This window comes from Bos javanicus, chromosome 1 (genome assembly GCF_032452875.1).
Source record: "Bos javanicus breed banteng chromosome 1, ARS-OSU_banteng_1.0, whole genome shotgun sequence".
In the NCBI taxonomy this organism is placed as follows: domain Eukaryota; kingdom Metazoa; phylum Chordata; class Mammalia; order Artiodactyla; family Bovidae; genus Bos; species Bos javanicus.
Window position 1 is genome coordinate 145,549,106 of NC_083868.1, and position 15,991 is coordinate 145,565,096.

The 15,991-nt window shown below is 40.2% G+C and overlaps 1 protein-coding gene across 1 annotated transcript; it reads right to left on the reverse strand.

Moving 5' to 3' along the window:
* Window positions 1-14,838: 14,838 nt before the first annotated feature.
* On the reverse strand, window positions 14,839-15,732 carry LOC133251434 (small ribosomal subunit protein eS4, X isoform). The gene has a single exon (XM_061423902.1). The coding sequence runs from the start codon at window positions 15,707-15,709 to the stop codon at window positions 14,918-14,920; it is 792 nt and encodes a 263-aa protein (XP_061279886.1). The 5' UTR covers window positions 15,710-15,732; the 3' UTR covers window positions 14,839-14,917.
* Between the last annotated feature and the right edge of the window lie 259 nt (window positions 15,733-15,991).

The following is a 15,991-nucleotide window of genomic DNA, read 5'->3' on the forward strand; positions in this document are numbered from 1 at the left end:
GTGTCCATCCCTGCAGCAATTGGGTTTTCCATCTTGTGGATCCACCACGGTTCCAAGAAGTATCTCAAACATTTGGGTGGTTTCCAGTCCCACGGCTGCAAAGAAAACCCCCATCCACACACGTGTCATTTCCTGCTCATGCATGTGTGTGCATCCTTAGGACAGATAAAGGGAAGCATATTTGTCGCTTAGTTAGATCCAGCCAAGTCCTTCCATAAGCTGTGTTGTTTTGTGTGTATATTGCGCCTGGCGCTGCATCCCCACCATTAAAATTAGCTGTCAAAGCTCTGGTCAATATGATGGCTGAAAACCAGTGCTTCAGAAAATGGGTACGCATTTCTCTCACTGCAAATGATGCTGAGGCCCCTTGACATCCATTTTTTCATAGAAAAGAGTGTTCCTGGCTCTTGCCCATTGATCCATTGATCTTGACTTTTTCTTCTCTGTTTATGGAAAATCTCTTCCTATTAAGTAGATTAGCCCATTAGCCCTTAGTAACAATTTGCAAGTGTGTTTTCTCAACCGTCATTGGTCTTTGCCATTTGGTGGGGGGCGGGGCGGGGGGGAGGCGGGGCGGGGGGCGGTCAGGAATGTTTTGTATTTAAAATAATTGAATTTATTGATCATTTCCTCTGTTGATATTTAGAACAATTTTTAGACAGGATTTCCCCATGCCCAAGTTATAAAGCAATTCACATGTTTTCTTCTAGTACTTCTAGGGTTTCATGTTTTATATTTGTATCTCTGATCCACTTGGAGTTTATTCTATAGTGGAGAGGATAACAGAATCCAAGATGGCTATCCAGATTTCCCAATATCATTTATTAAAATGTCCATCTTTCCCCCAATTTGAGGTGCTGCCTTTTTCATGTTTAAACTCCACACATGTATGCGGGCCCACTTCTGGATCTTCCAATCTGTCTTCCTGCTCAGTCCATTTATGTACCAGTACTATGCTATAGTAGTAATTAGGGGCACTCTATAGGGTTTTTAACATCCATAGGGAAAGCCCCATTTCTCTCTCCATTGCTAATCATTTCCAGAATCTTCCTGACTCTTCCCATGTATTTTTTCATATAAGCTTTAGAGTCAGTTTTTCTAGGACTGTAGGAGAGGAAGAACCTTTTGGTATTTATAAATTAACACAACCAGACATCTTGCTGATAACAAGTGTTCTGTCCAAAAGCATATTCTGTATTTTCATTTGCTTGTCTAATTCAGTATGTTTCAAAGTAAAACTTACTTCATATAAGTTTTGCATGTATGCATGCATGCTATATCACTCAGTCATGCCTGATTCTTTGGGATCCTATGGACTGTAGCCCCACTCCTCTGTCCATGGGATTCTCCAGGCAAGAATACTGGAGTGGGTTGCCATTTCCTTCTCCATAATTTTTGCATATTTATTGTTAATTCCTGGCTATGTTATCTGTTCTTACTATTGTTTGCTCATGGTTTCTATGAAGACTACTGCTTCTCTATGTTAAGGCTGTACCCTGTTAGTTAGTGAATTCTCTTATTGTTTTAGTAGTTTCTCAGTCTTGATTTTATTAGAACTACAATCTACACTGGAGAATGGAAGTCATTTTTCCTCTTCCTTTCCAGTTCTTATGTCTGTGTGTGAGTGTGTCTGTGTGAGTGTGTCTGTGTGTGTGTGTCTGTGTGAGTGTGTCTGTGTGTGTGTGTGTCTGTGTGTGAGTGTGTGTGTGTGTGTCTGTGTGAGTGTGTCTGTGTGTGAGTGTGTCTGTGTGTGTGTGTCTGTGTGAGTGTGTCTGTGTGTGTGTGTCTGTGTGAGTGTGTCTGTGTGTGTGTCTGTGTGTGAGTGTGTCTGTGTGTGAGTGTGTCTGTGTGTGTGTCTGTGTGTGAGTGTGTCTGTGTGTGAGTGTGTCTGTGTGTGTGTCTGTGAGTGTTTCTGTGTGTGAGTGTGTCTGTGTGAGTGTGTCTGTGTGTGAGCGTGTCTGTGTGAGTGTGTCAGTATGAGTGTGTCTGTGTGTAGGTTGTCTGTGTGTGAGTGTGTCTGTGTGAGTGTGTGTGTCTGTGTGTGTCTGTGTGAGTGTGTCTGAGTGTGTCTACTTGTGTGTGTCTGTGTGTGTTTGTGTGCAATTGCATTTGATGATGCTTCCAACAGGATTAAGTAGCTGGGGTGATGGTGATGGTTGGTCATGTTTCTGCCTTTGCTGGCAATGCCTCAGTGTACCCCATTAAGATACTGTTCTTTTTCTATTTACCCATTAAAGATCATGAAATGAATCTTCTTTAGCATATGTGGAGATGGTCATATAATTTTCTGTTTAGCTCCCTTTGAAACATGGTGATGCAAGGATGGGTGGTGGAGAGGAGTAGTTAGTTAACAAAAGATCATTTCTCTATGTGAATTTGTCTGCTTAGACATTCTGTATTGACTTAGCTTTGGTAAGCAATAGAAAATTATCTTTCCATCCAGGTTTTCAAGTGCTTTTGTAGTTGTTGTTCAGTCACTAAATCGTGTCCAACTCTGTGACCCCATAGACTGCACCACAACAGGTTCCCCTGTTCTTCACTGTTTCCCAGAGTTTGCTCAAATTTGATCCATTGAGTCATTGATGCTATCTAACCATCTCATCTTCTGCCACCCCCTTCTCCTTTTGCCTTCAGTCATTCCCAGAATCAGAATTTTTTCCATTGAGTCAGCTCTTCACATCATGTGGACAAATTATTGAAGCTTCAACTTCAGCATCAGTCCTTCCAGTGAATATTCAGAGTTGATTTCCTTTAGGATTGATTGGTTTGATCTCCTTGCTTTCCAAGGGACACTCAAGAATCTTCTCCAGAACCACAGTTCAAAAGCATCAATTCTTCAGTGCTCAGCTTTCTTTATGGTCCAACTCTCACATCCATACATGATAACTGGCCTAGAATTATAAGTAATCCCTTAAGATTTATTTAATTTTCTTGATGATCATTCCTCCTCATTTTAGGATATTTGTTATGTATATTTATGGGGTTTTTTTCTGGATTAAATTCAACAAAATGTACCTATTTTGCTGGTAATTTTCAGAGAACTGAGTTTTTGCTTATTTCTTTTGTTTTTCTGTTTTCCAATTCAGTCCTTTTCAATAAGACTTTGCCTTATTAATGGCTACTTTCAGTTCATTGAGTAGTTCTTACATTAAATTTTTGAGTTGGACACAATTCATTTATTTTTCTTTTGTTTTTCGTGTTATAAATATAAGGCCACAAGTTTGTCTCTGAGCACTGCTTGAGCTACTCTACCTAGATTCTGACATGTTTTCATGATCATATTTCCTACCATTTCTGGAACTGGTTCACATTTACCCTTTGACATAAGAGTTTTTAAACAGTTTTTAAATGTATAGGAAAAAAATGTTTAACATTTCTGTTTTGATCTCTAGCTTTATCATGTTGTCTACATTACTTCTGTCTGGAATTGAGCTTTTTATTGTGGCCTAATTTATGGTCCATTTTCATGACTACTCTATGTCATGAATATGCCCTGGAAAAGACAAGGTGCTTCTCCCCGGTCAAAGCACAGGTTTCAACAGCTCCATGAGGCCCACCAGGCCACTTGGTCAGGACTTACACCTGGTTCCTCACTTTTGACCCCGTGGTCTGTATTGAACTGAGAGAAGAGCATTAGATCTCCTAATAGCAGGATTTCTTTCTGTTTCTCCTATTACCTCCTGCAGTTTCTGCTTTGTGATAATAGTTGCTGTCATTTGTGGCATAAATAGTCACGGCTATAACACAGTTGTCTGGAAGAGCAGAACACACTCTGATGTCTTCTTCTCATTTAATGCTTCTTGGCCCCAAATCTATCCTGTACAAATCAAAATCGTGAGCCCTGTATTCTTTTACTTAAATCAACTTTACTGAAACACATTTGCATACAGTGAAATGAGCCCATTTTAAGTGCATAGTTAGAGAAGTTTTGACAAGTATATACTCCTGCACGACCCCCACCAGAGTCAGGAACATTGCAACACCCCCAATCTCAGTCATCCTCTGATGCCTTATCAGATGCTCTGATCCCCAGACAGCACTTTCTTTCTGACATTATAGATTAGGTTTGTCTCTTTACAGGTGCATATTGTGGAATCATACAGCACATATCCTTCTTGTCTGACATTTTTCACTCCACATCACAGTGTTTTTGAGGTCCATCTGTGTTGTCACGTGCCTCAAGAGTCTGTTCCTTTCTATTGCTGAACTGAGCCAGTTTCCAACGGATGGTGTTCGGATCAGCCTTGACCCACTGATAGTAATTGTTTCCAGGTTTGGACCTCTGTAAATGAAACTGCTATAAACTTTTCTGTACAGGTTTTGCTTTAAGCCAGTATTTTCATTTTTCTTGAGTAAATACCTAAGAGAGGAATTGCTGGATTGTATGGGAAGTATCTGTTTAACTTTTTAACCAGCTTTTCTCCAAAGTCTTTGTACCATTTCCTATTTCCATCAGAAATGTATGCATCACAGCTACCACATCTTTGCCAGCACCATTCTGGTGGGAGTGTAGTGCTATCTCACTGCAGCTTTAATTTTCCCTGATAACTAATGAAGTTTAATGCTTTTCATGTAATTATTGACTAATCACTCCATTGTGGGGTGCCTGTTGCAATTTTTGCCCAATTTTATTGGGTTGTAGTTTTGTAGTTCTGTGTACATGTAGCTGTACATTTAGTTCTTTTAATGGTCAGAATACAAGTCCTTCATTGACATACTTTGCAGATATTGTCTTCCACTCTATGACTTGCCTAGTCATTATTTTCTGAATACTGCCTTTTTATCCCGTGGACAGAGGAGCCTAGTGGGCTACAGTCACACTAGGTTGCAAAGAGTTGGACATGACTGTAGCAACTTAGCACACATCTTTTATAAACAAAAGATTTTAATTTTTATAACATCTAATACCCAATTTTATTTTATAGTTATTGCTTTTTGTGTCCTAAAAAGTCTTTGACTAATATCAAGTTATAAAGATACTCTTGTATCACTTAAAATTACAGGTCTCTGATCTACCTCAAATTTTCTTTGTATGTTTTGTGTGTGTGTGTGTGTGTGTGTGTGTGTAGAGGGTCTGTAAAAGAAGGGAAAGATGTTGACCCACAAATCTGCATATCAACTCCAGATCCTTGGCTGACATCTGAACTGCATATGTTTAGGAGACAGTGCAAGAGATCCAAAGAAAAGCAGAAGCTAAAAGAGAGCAAAGACTTAAGCTGGTGAGCAAAGAAAACTCTTTCCAACTAATGGTGCAGGAAAAACCATTCTTTTTTTTTAAAAAAACCTCCTAGAAGGTATAGGCATTGTGGACTTCCTGATATGATAAAGTAAAAAGGATAAAGTAATCAGAATCCAATCAAGGGGAAACATCTAACTACCCCAAGTTGAGAGACAGTCTACAAAATAACTGGCCTATATTATTCAAAGATGTCATAGTCATGAAACCCTGAGAGGGACAAAGGAACTGGCTCACATTAAAACAGACTAAAGACATGACAACTAAATGCAACATGTGATCCAGGGTTGGACCCTGTTACAGGAAAAAATACTATAAAAGATATTATTGGGACAATCATCAAAATTTGATTATGGTCTCTAGATTAGATGATGGCTTTGTATCAACATTAAATTTCCTAATTTTGATCACTGCACTCTGGTTATGTAAGAGGGTATTTTGTTCTTAGGAAAACACATGGAAATATTTAAGGATAAAAATAATACCAACTATACTCAATAATGGAATTGACTTTTATTTAGAAATTGTAATAAATAACTTTTGCAAATGTACCAATGATCACATAATTCAAATATTTTCAGCAAAGTTTCCATTTGAAATAAATTTACTAATACCACTTAATTTTGCAAGGCAAAGAGGACATGTAAAGGAATATCCCAACAAACATACAACTAACATGTCAGTGTGTATTTCTGAATCAGTTCAATTTCTATTGTTTTCAGAATATCCAAAGTAACCCAAGATGTTCCAAATGAAGGATGTGACCACAGAGCCAGTCTCACACAAGGTAAGAACTAAGTTTCTCTTGGGAGAAAAAAAGATAGATATTGCTAAACTGCCCCCCCGCCCCCCGCAACAATGTTTGCACACATGAGAGTCCTGCTGACAGTACTCAGCCAAGGCCATTTCTCCACACATTCATTGGCCATGAACATTTGTATGTAAGTCTGTGTGGATGTACACTTTCATTTCTCTTGGGTAATATATTTTGTTAACTTTTAAAGAAACAGACACATTTTCCAAAGTGGTTGTAACACCTTGCACCCTTACCACCAATGTGTGAGAGTTCTAGGTGCTTCACATCCTCAACAATATTTGTTATAATCAATCCCTTAAATCACAGTCATTTCCATGTATAGTGGTATCTCATTTTGTTTTTCCCTTATGACTGATGATACTGAGAATCTTTCACGTGCTTATTTGTTGACATATATCTTCTTGAGTTGTTTCCATGTTTGGGCTATTGTAAATAATGCTGCAGTGAACGTATCTTTTCTAATTAGTGCTTTTTTCCCCTAAACTGCTGGATCACATGGTAGTTCTATTTGTAGTTTTATGAGGAATCTACACACTGTTTTCTTTAGTGGCTGTACGAGTTTATGTTCCCATGAACAGTGCAGGAGATTTCACTTTGCTGCACATCTTCACCAACTCTTATTTGTTGTCTTTTTTAATAGCCATTCTGAGAGATGTGAGATGATATCTCACTGTGATTTTCACTTGAATTCCCCTGATGATGGCTAGTGATGCTGAGCACTTTTTCATGAGCCTGTTGGCCATCTGAATGTCTTCTTTAGGAAAAAAAAATCTATCCTGATCCTCTGCCCAGTTTTTTATCAGCTTGTTTGTGGACTTCTCTGATGGCTCAGTTGGTAAAGCATCTGCCTACAATGCGGAAGACCTGGGTTCGATCCCTGGGTTGGGAAGATTCCCTGGAGAAGGAAATGGCAACCAACTCCAGTACTCTTGCCTAGAAAATCCCATGGACATAGGACCATGGTGTCCATGGGGTCGCAAAGAGTCGGACACAACTGAGCGACTTCACTTCACTTTATGTTTGTTCATTAGCTATTGTGTTGTATGAGTTCTTTGTATATTTTGGATATTAACTCCTTCTCAGATATATAGTTTGGAAATATCTTCTCCCATTATATAAAGTGTTTCTTTTCATTTTGTTGATAGCCTCTTTCACTGTGCAAAACCTTTTTAGTTTGACATAGTCCCATTTGTTTCTCTTTGTTTTGGGTAGCCATATTTATATATAAAACTGAGAATGATGGCAAAGAGACTACTGTCTACATTTTCTTTTAGAAGTTTTATGGTTTCGGGTCTTACACTTAAGTCTTTAATCTATTTTAAACTTGTTTCTCTGCCAGGTGTGAGACAGTAGTCCAGTTCGAGTCTTTTCATGTAGTTGTCCAGTTTTCCTAACACATTTACTGAAGAGGTTGTCTTTTCTCCATTGTATACTCTTGCTTCCTTTGTTGTAGATTAATTGCTTGTATAAGCATAGGCTCATTTCTGGGCTCTCTATTCTTTTACACTGAACAATGTGTCTTTTTGTGTGTGCCAGTACTATAATGTTGATGACTGTAACTTTGTTGCACAGTTTGAAATATGGGAGTGTGATACCTCCAGTTTTGTTCTTCTTTTTCAAGATTATTTGACTATTCAAGGACTTTTGTGTTTCCATACAAATTTTAGAATATGCCTTTATTCTCTCAAAAATGTTATTGCCATATTGATAGGGATTGCACTGACCCTGTAGATTGCCTTGGGTATTATGATCTTTTTAACAATATTAATTCTCCCAATTCAGAAACACTGTGTATTTTCCATCTGTTTGTGTTTCACTGGTGTCTTACAGTTTTCTGAGTACAGGTATTTTACCTCCTTAGTTATATTTATTCTAGGATATTTTATTCTACTTGATGAGATAAATGGGATTGTTTTCTTAATTTGTTTTTCTGACAGTCCATTGTTAATGTATGAAAGTACAACAGATTTCTGTATATTAATTTTGTATCCAGAAATTTTACCAAATTCATTGATGAGCTCAAGTAGATTTTGCTGGTGTCTTGAGGATTTTTCTGTATATAGTATGATGTCATCCATGAACAGCAGCAGAGTTAATTTTCCTCTCCAATTTGGATTCCTTTTCTTTCTTTTTCTTGTCTGATTGTGGTGGCTAGAACTCCCATTATGTGATCTTTTGGGATTAGAGTTTTTTTCACTCCGCATAACTCTCAAGAGATTCATCTAGGTGTTGTATGTAACAGTAGCCGATTCTTTTTCACTACTGAGTAGCATTACATAGTAGATATAAATGACAGTTTGTTTAATCATTCACTGACTGAAGGACATCCAGATTGTTTCCTGTTTGGGGCTATTACAAGGAAAGCTGCTATATATTTTTGTATACAGGTTCTTTTGTGAGCATGAGTCTTAATTTCTCTGGGGAAAATGCCCAGGAGTGCTATTACTGAGTAGTGGTTGCATATTTCCCTCTCATAGATCAGAGCCTTGTGGTGAACGGGCTTGCATAACTAAGTGAAGCAATGAGCCACGCCGTGCGGAGCCATCCAAGACAATGGGGCATAGTGAAGAGTTTTGAGGAAACGTGGTTCACTGGAGAAGGGCAACCCACTTCAGTATTCTTGTCTGGAGACCCCCCGTGGACAGCATGAAAAGGTAAAAGCTATGACACCAGAAGATGAGCGATCCCCCTTTGCCCAGGTCAGAAGGTGTCCAATATGCCACTGGGGAAGAGCAGAGTGCATTACTAATGGCACCAGAAAGAATGGAGCAACTGGGCCAGAGCAGAAATGATGCTCAGTTATGGCTGTGCCTCGTGATCAAAGTAAAATCCGATGCTATAAAGAACAACATTGCATAGGAACCTGGAATGTTAGGTCCATGAATCAAGATAGACTAGATATGGTCAAGCAAGAGACAGCAAGATTGAACATCAACATCTTTAGGAATCAGTGAACTAAAATGGACAGGAATGGAAAAATTTAATTCAGATGACCACTACTGTGGGCAAGAATCCCTTAGAAGAAATGAAGTAGCCCTCAAAGACTCTGAACAAAAACAACAAAATCTGCCATCAATATACTCTTCAGTGAAATTTTGTTGCATATCTTTTCCTTATTTCCTAATGGGACTGTTTGATTTTTTGCTTGTTCTCTTCCCCCGCTCTCTCTCTGCACTCTCTTTAACAGTTCTTCATATATTCTAGATCACTAGTCCTTTGTTTGATATGTGGTTTGCAAACATTTTCTTTATAGCTTACCTTTTCATCTTCTTAACAGGAGCTTTCACAGAGCAAACATCTTCCATTTTGACAAAGTTCAATTTGCAAATTTTCCCATTTGTATGCAGGTCAGGAAGCAACAGTTAGAACTGGACATGGAACAACACACTGGTTCCAAATAGGAAAAGGAGTACGTCAAGGCTGTATATTGTCACCCTGCTTATTTAACTTCTATGCAGAGTACATCATGAGAAACGCTGGACTGGAAGAAACACAAGCTGGAATCAAGATTGCTGGGAGAAATATCAATAACCTCAGATATGCAGATGACACCACCCTTATGGCAGAAAGTGAAGAGGAACTAAAAAGCCTCTTGATGAAAGTGAAAGAGGAGAGTGAAAAAGTTGGCTTAAAGCTCAACATTCAGAAAACAAAGATCATGGCATCTGGTCCCATCACTTCATGGGAAATAGATGGGGAAACAGTGGAAACAGTGTCAGACTTTATTTTGGGGGGCTCCAAAATCACTGCAGATGGTGACTGCAGCCATGAAATTAAAAAGACGCTTACTCCTTGGAAGGAAAGTTATGACCAACCTAGATAGCATATTCAAAAGCAGAGACATTACTTTGCCAATAAAGGTCCGTCTAGTCAAGGCTATGGTTTTTCCTGTGGTCATGCATGGATGTGAAAGCTGGACTGTGAAGAAGGCTGAGTGATGAAGAATTGATGCTTTTGAACTGTGGTGTTGGAGAAGACTCTTGAGAGTCCCTTGGACTGCAAGGAGATCCAACCAGTCCATCCTAAAGGAGATCAGTCCTGGGTGTTCTTTGGAAGGAATGATGCTAAAGCTGAAACTTTAGTCCTTTGGCCACCTCATGCGAAGAGTTGACTCATCGGAAAAGACTCTGATGCTGGGAGGGATTGGGGGCAGGAGGAGAAGGGGACGACAGAGGATGAGATGGCTGGATGGCATCACTGACTCGATGGACGTGAGTCTCGGTGAACGCCGGGAGTTGGTGTTGGACAGGGAGGCCTGGCGTGCTGCGATTCATGGGGTCACAAAGAGTCGGACACGACTGAGCGACTGATCTGATTTGATTAATAAATATTATGCTTTTGGTATCAAGTCTAAGAACTCTGCCTAGTGCTAGATCCTAAACCTTTTCTATTGCTCTAAATATTTTGTATTTCTACGTTTTAAATTTACTTCCACTACCCATTTTGAATTATTATTTGTATAAGGTGTGAAACTTAGGTTTGTGTATGTGTTAGTCCCTCAGTCACATCCAACTCTGCAATCCATGGACTGTAGCCCACCGGGTTCCTCTGTCCTTGGGATTTTCCAGGCAAGAATACTGGAGTGGGTTGCCATTTCCTACACCAGGGAATTTTCCGGACCCAGAGACTGAACCGGGTCTCCTGCATTGCAGGCAGACTCTTTACGAGCCACCAAGGAAGGTGAAAGTTAGGTGGAGGTTCATTTTTTAACTTTGTTGTTGTTCAGTCACTCAGTCCTGTCTGACTCATTGCGACCCCATGGACTACAGCACCACCAGGCTTCCCTGTCCTTCACTATCTCCTGGAATTTGCTCAAACTCATGTCCATTGAGTCAGTGATGTCAACCAACCATCTCATCCTCTGGCATCCCCTTCTCCTCCTGCCCTCAGTCTTTCCCGGCATCAGGGTCTTTTTCAATGAATCAGATCTTTGCATCAGGTGGTCAAAGTATTAGAGCTTCAGCTTTAGCATCAATCCTTCCAATGAATGTTCAGGATTGATTTCCTTTAGGCTTGACTGGTCGGATCTCTTGGCTGTCCAAGGGACTCTCAAGAGTCTTCTCCAGTGCCACAGTTCAAGCAGCAATTCTTCAGCGCTCAGCCTTCTTTATGGTTCAACTCTCACATCCATACATGACTACTAGAAAAAGCATAGCTTTGACTATATGGACCTTTGTCAGCAAAGTGATGTCTCTGATTTTTAATATTCTGTCTAGGTTGGTCATAGCTTTTCTTCCAAGGAGCAATGGTTTTTCATTTCATGGCTGCAGTCACTGTCTGCAGTGATTTTGGAGCCCAAGAATATGAAATCTGACACTGTTTTCACTTTTTCCCCATCTATATGCCATAAAGTGATGGGACCAGATGCCATGATCTTTGTTTTTGGAATGCTGAGTTTTAAGCCAACTTTTTCATTCTCCTCTTTCACTTTCATCAAGAGGCTCTTTAGTTCCCCTTCACTTTCTGCCATTAAAGTGGTATCATCTGCATATCTCAGGCTGTTGATATTTCTCCTGGCAATCTTGATTCTAGCTTGTGAGTCATCCAGCCCAGCATTTCATATGATGTACTCTGCATATAAGTTAAATAAGCGGAGTTACAATATACAGCCTTGACATGCTCTTTTCCCAATTTTGAATGAGTCCATTGTTCCATGTCCAGTTCTAATTGTTGCCTGTTGTCCTGCATACAGGCTTCTCAGGAGGCAGGTAAGATTGTTATTTCCATCTCTTGAAGAATATTCCACAGTTTGCTGTGATCCACACATCAAAGGCTTTAGTGAAGTCAGTGAAGCAGAAGTATACGCTTTCTTTGGAATTCACTCATTTTTTCTATGAGCCAGCGGATATTGGCAATATGATCTCTGGTTCGTCTGCCTTTTCTAAATCTGGCTTGTACATCTGGAAGTTCTCAGTTCATGTACCACTGAAGCCTATCTTGAAGGATTTTGAGCATAATCTTGCTAGCATGCGAAATGAGTGCAACTGTGTGATAGTTTGAACATTCTTTGGCATCACCTTTCTTTGGGATTAGAATGAAAACTGACCTTTTCAGTCATGGAAAACTGCTGAGTTTCCCAAATTTGCTGGCCTACTGAGTGCAGCACTTTCACAGCATCATCTTTTAGGATTTAAAATAGCTCAGCTGGAATTCCATCACCTCCACCACCATTGTTTGTAGTAATACTTCCTAAGGTCCACTTTACTTTATACTTTAGGATGTCTGGCTCTTGGTGAGTGACCACACTATTGTGGATATCCCAGTCATTAAAACCTTTTTTGTATAGTTCTTCTGTGTATTCTTGCCACTTCTTCTTAATCTCTTCTGCTTCTGTTAGGTCCTTGCCATTTCTGTCCTTTATTGTGCCTATTTTTGCATAAAATGTTCCCTTGGTATCTCCAATTTTCTTAAAAAGATCTCTAGTCTTTCCCATTCTATTATTTTTCTCTATAGAGAAGAGAAGACTATCAGAAGACTTTCTCATCTCTCCTTCCTATTCTCTGGAACACTGCATTCAGTTGGGTATATCTTTCCTTTTCTCCTTTACCTTTCACTTCTCTTCTTTTCTCAGCTATTTTTAAGGCCTCCTCAGACAACTACTTTGCCTTCTTGCATTTTTTCTTGGGGATGGTTCTGATCACCACCTCCTATAAAGTGTTATGAACCTCTATCCATACTTCTTCAGACACTGTTTACCAGAATCCCTTGAATCTATTCATCTCTTCCCTTGAATCTATTCACCTTGAATCTAGTCACCACCTCCTATAAAGTGTTATGAACCTCTGTCCATACTTCTTTAGACACTGTTTACCAGAATCCCTTGAATCTATTCATCACTTCCACTGTATAATCATAAGGGATTTGATTTAGGTCACACCTGAAAGGCACAGTGGTTTTCCCTACTCTCTTTAGTTTGAACCTGAATTTTGCAATAAGGAGCTGATGATCTGAGCCACACTCAGCTCCAAGTCTTATTTTTACTGACTGTATAGCATTTCCCCATCTTCAGCTGCAAAGAATATAGTCAATGTGATCCCGGTATTGACCATCTGGTGACGTCCATGTGTAGAGTCATCTCTTGTGTTGTTGGAAGAGGGTGTTTGCTATGACCGGTGTATTCTCTTGGCAAAACTCTGTTAGCCTTTGCCTTGCTTCATTTTGTACTCCAAGGCCAAACTTACCTGTTACTCCAGGTATCTCTTGACTTATGAGTGTCCAATTGCTCTAGGACTATTTGTTGAAATGGCATACTTTCCTCCATTAAACTGCTTTTGCACCTTTCTGAAAAAAGTCTTTGAGCACTTTTTCAGCCCTATTCTCTTGCTCCTTGCTCTCTGGGATCCTGATGACATGAGTATCAAATATTTTGTCACAGTCCCACAGGTCCCTGAGCTTCTTTTTGTGTGCAGCTTTCTTTTTTTGTCTTGGCATATCATCTCTCTGTTGCTCATGTTAGGTCATTTCTATTGTTTTATCTTTCCCCTGTTTCTTCCATTCTACTGTTGAATGCATCACTGAGCTTTTACTTTTATTACTGTAGTTTTCACTTCTAAGATTTCCATTTGCTTTTTCTTTACATCTTATATTTATTGGGTGAGGCAATGTATTCAATTTCTTTGTTGAGGCTTTCTATTTTTCATTTGTTTCTAGAATTTTCATCATGACTGACTTAAATTTTATCAGATAATTCTAACAACTCTGTCATCTCAGAATTCATATGCATTGTCTGTCTTTTTCAATTTGACATCTTCCTAGTACTTGGTATAATTAGATATTTGATTAAAATCTGGACTTTTTTATATTATAAGACAGTAGATGTCATTTAAATCTTGTTCTAGTGGCCTCCTTTGACACTATTCTTACAAGGGGAAGGGCCATTACCTTGCCATGTGGAGATAGGGGTCCAGGTTCCCCATGAAGGCCTCCACTGACACCCAAAGGAAGGTGGGTTCCTTGATACTTCTCAGTGATGGAGGGAGCTCCAGCTGATACCACACTGAAGGTGGCCTCGTTACCACTGAGCCACATGTAAGTCCTAACTCTCAACAGGTTCCTATGACATCATTCCAGTGAGGAGGGGGAGGCATACTTCGTTACTGCTGGGTAATGAAATGTGCCAGCTCTGCCATTCTGCTCTCTCAGATCCCTCATTTGTCTTCTCCTTTCTTTATCTTTGCCCACATTTCCGTCTGTTGTTTGTGATAAGCCAGTCTAGGTGTTCTGTCTTTCAGTCTTGCCCTCTGCTGACAAATCCTCTTTTACCCCAGGAGTCATGACCATCACTGAGACTGGGGCAGGAGGAAAAGGGCGAGAAAAGCTCTGCCTCTTTGAATCCTCATCTCCTTTCCCAGGGCTACTGACTCCCATCTCCTTTAGCCCTACTATTGGCAGGATCAGTGGGCATGCTCCCCAATACTCTGACTTCTGTCTTCTCTCTCCACAGCTTCCAGTCAGGGTGGAGGCAGGTGCTGCCTTGCCAAAGGCAGCTGCTCTCTCCTCCTTCCAATAGTGAAGGCTCCTGCTGTTTGCTTCACATGTTAAAACCCCCTGTTCTTAATATTCTTTGTGTTTGAGGATAGCAATAAAGAAAACTGCTGTCACCAAGCCAGATGTGGCTGAAAACTCTTCAAGGGTGTGGGTTAGTTGCTTTGATCCCTAGCTTATGGATGAGGAAACTGGGGACTTCTTCCAGAGTCACAAGCAGTGAGTTGAAGGGATTATGCATACAGTCCTCTCGCTCATGTCATGCTTTTAATTCTTCAATATAGTAGGGACAGAACCAACATTTTCTTTTTTTTTTTTTTTTCACTTGGTATTATCTTTAATTACAAAGACTTTTCCAATCACATCACATAGAGATCATTTTATCCACTGCTCTGTTTGGCTGCCAATCTCTTATCTCTCTCCTCAGCAATGGTAAGGCGAATACCCTTTCCACGGGGAAGAGAGATCCACGGTTTGTTGCCTTTGCCAATAACGAAAATGTTTGAGAGCCGTGTGGCAAAGCTGTTGCCGTTCGCATCTTTCACATGAACTACATCAAAAGAACCTGGATGCCTCTCCCGGTTTGTAATCACACCAATTCTTCCCAGGTTAGCACCTCCAGTCACCATGCACAGGTTACCAGTGTCAAATTTGATGAAATCAGTAATCTTGCCAGTCTCCAAGTCAATCTGAATGGTATCATTCACCTTGATGAGGGGATCAGGGTAACGGATGGTACGAGCATCATGGGTTACCAGATGAGGGATTCCTTTTGTTCCCACAAATATCTTTCTTACTTTGCACAATTTATACTTGGCCTCCTCAGGTGTAATACGATGAACAGCAAAGCGACCCTTGGTGTCATAGATCAAACGAAAGTTCTCTCCAGTCTTATCAATGCTGATGACATCCATAAAACCAGCAGGGTAGGTTATATCTGTGCGGACTTTGCCATCGATCTTAATGAAACGCTGCATGCAAATCTTCTTTACTTCATCTCCAGTTAGGGCATACTTAAGTCTATTCCTTAGGAAAATGATTAGGGGGAGACACTCCCTTAGCTTGTGGGGGCCGGTAGATGGACGAGGGGCAAACACACCGGTCAGTTTATCCAGCATCCAATGTTTTGGAGCTGCTACGCGTTTCAGGTGCTTCTTGGGACCCCGAGCCATGGCTGCGCTAGGCACGAAAAGAGCAGAACCAACATTTTCTAATAAAAAATGGAGAATATTATATTCAGTAGGAGATGTCTTGGAAGAAAGAACACTTTCTTGGAAAGAACTTGACAAGCACTAGGTAGAAGGGCAAACGGGTTGGCCCCCTCTCTTCTCACTGTGACCAAGGAGGACAGCAGTGCTTCAGAAAAGAAAGCAGGTGATATGGATCTTCACCACAGTAGAGAGGAGTTTATAAAGTCACCAGGGGAAATGTGGGAGGGAAGAGAAATGCTGGAG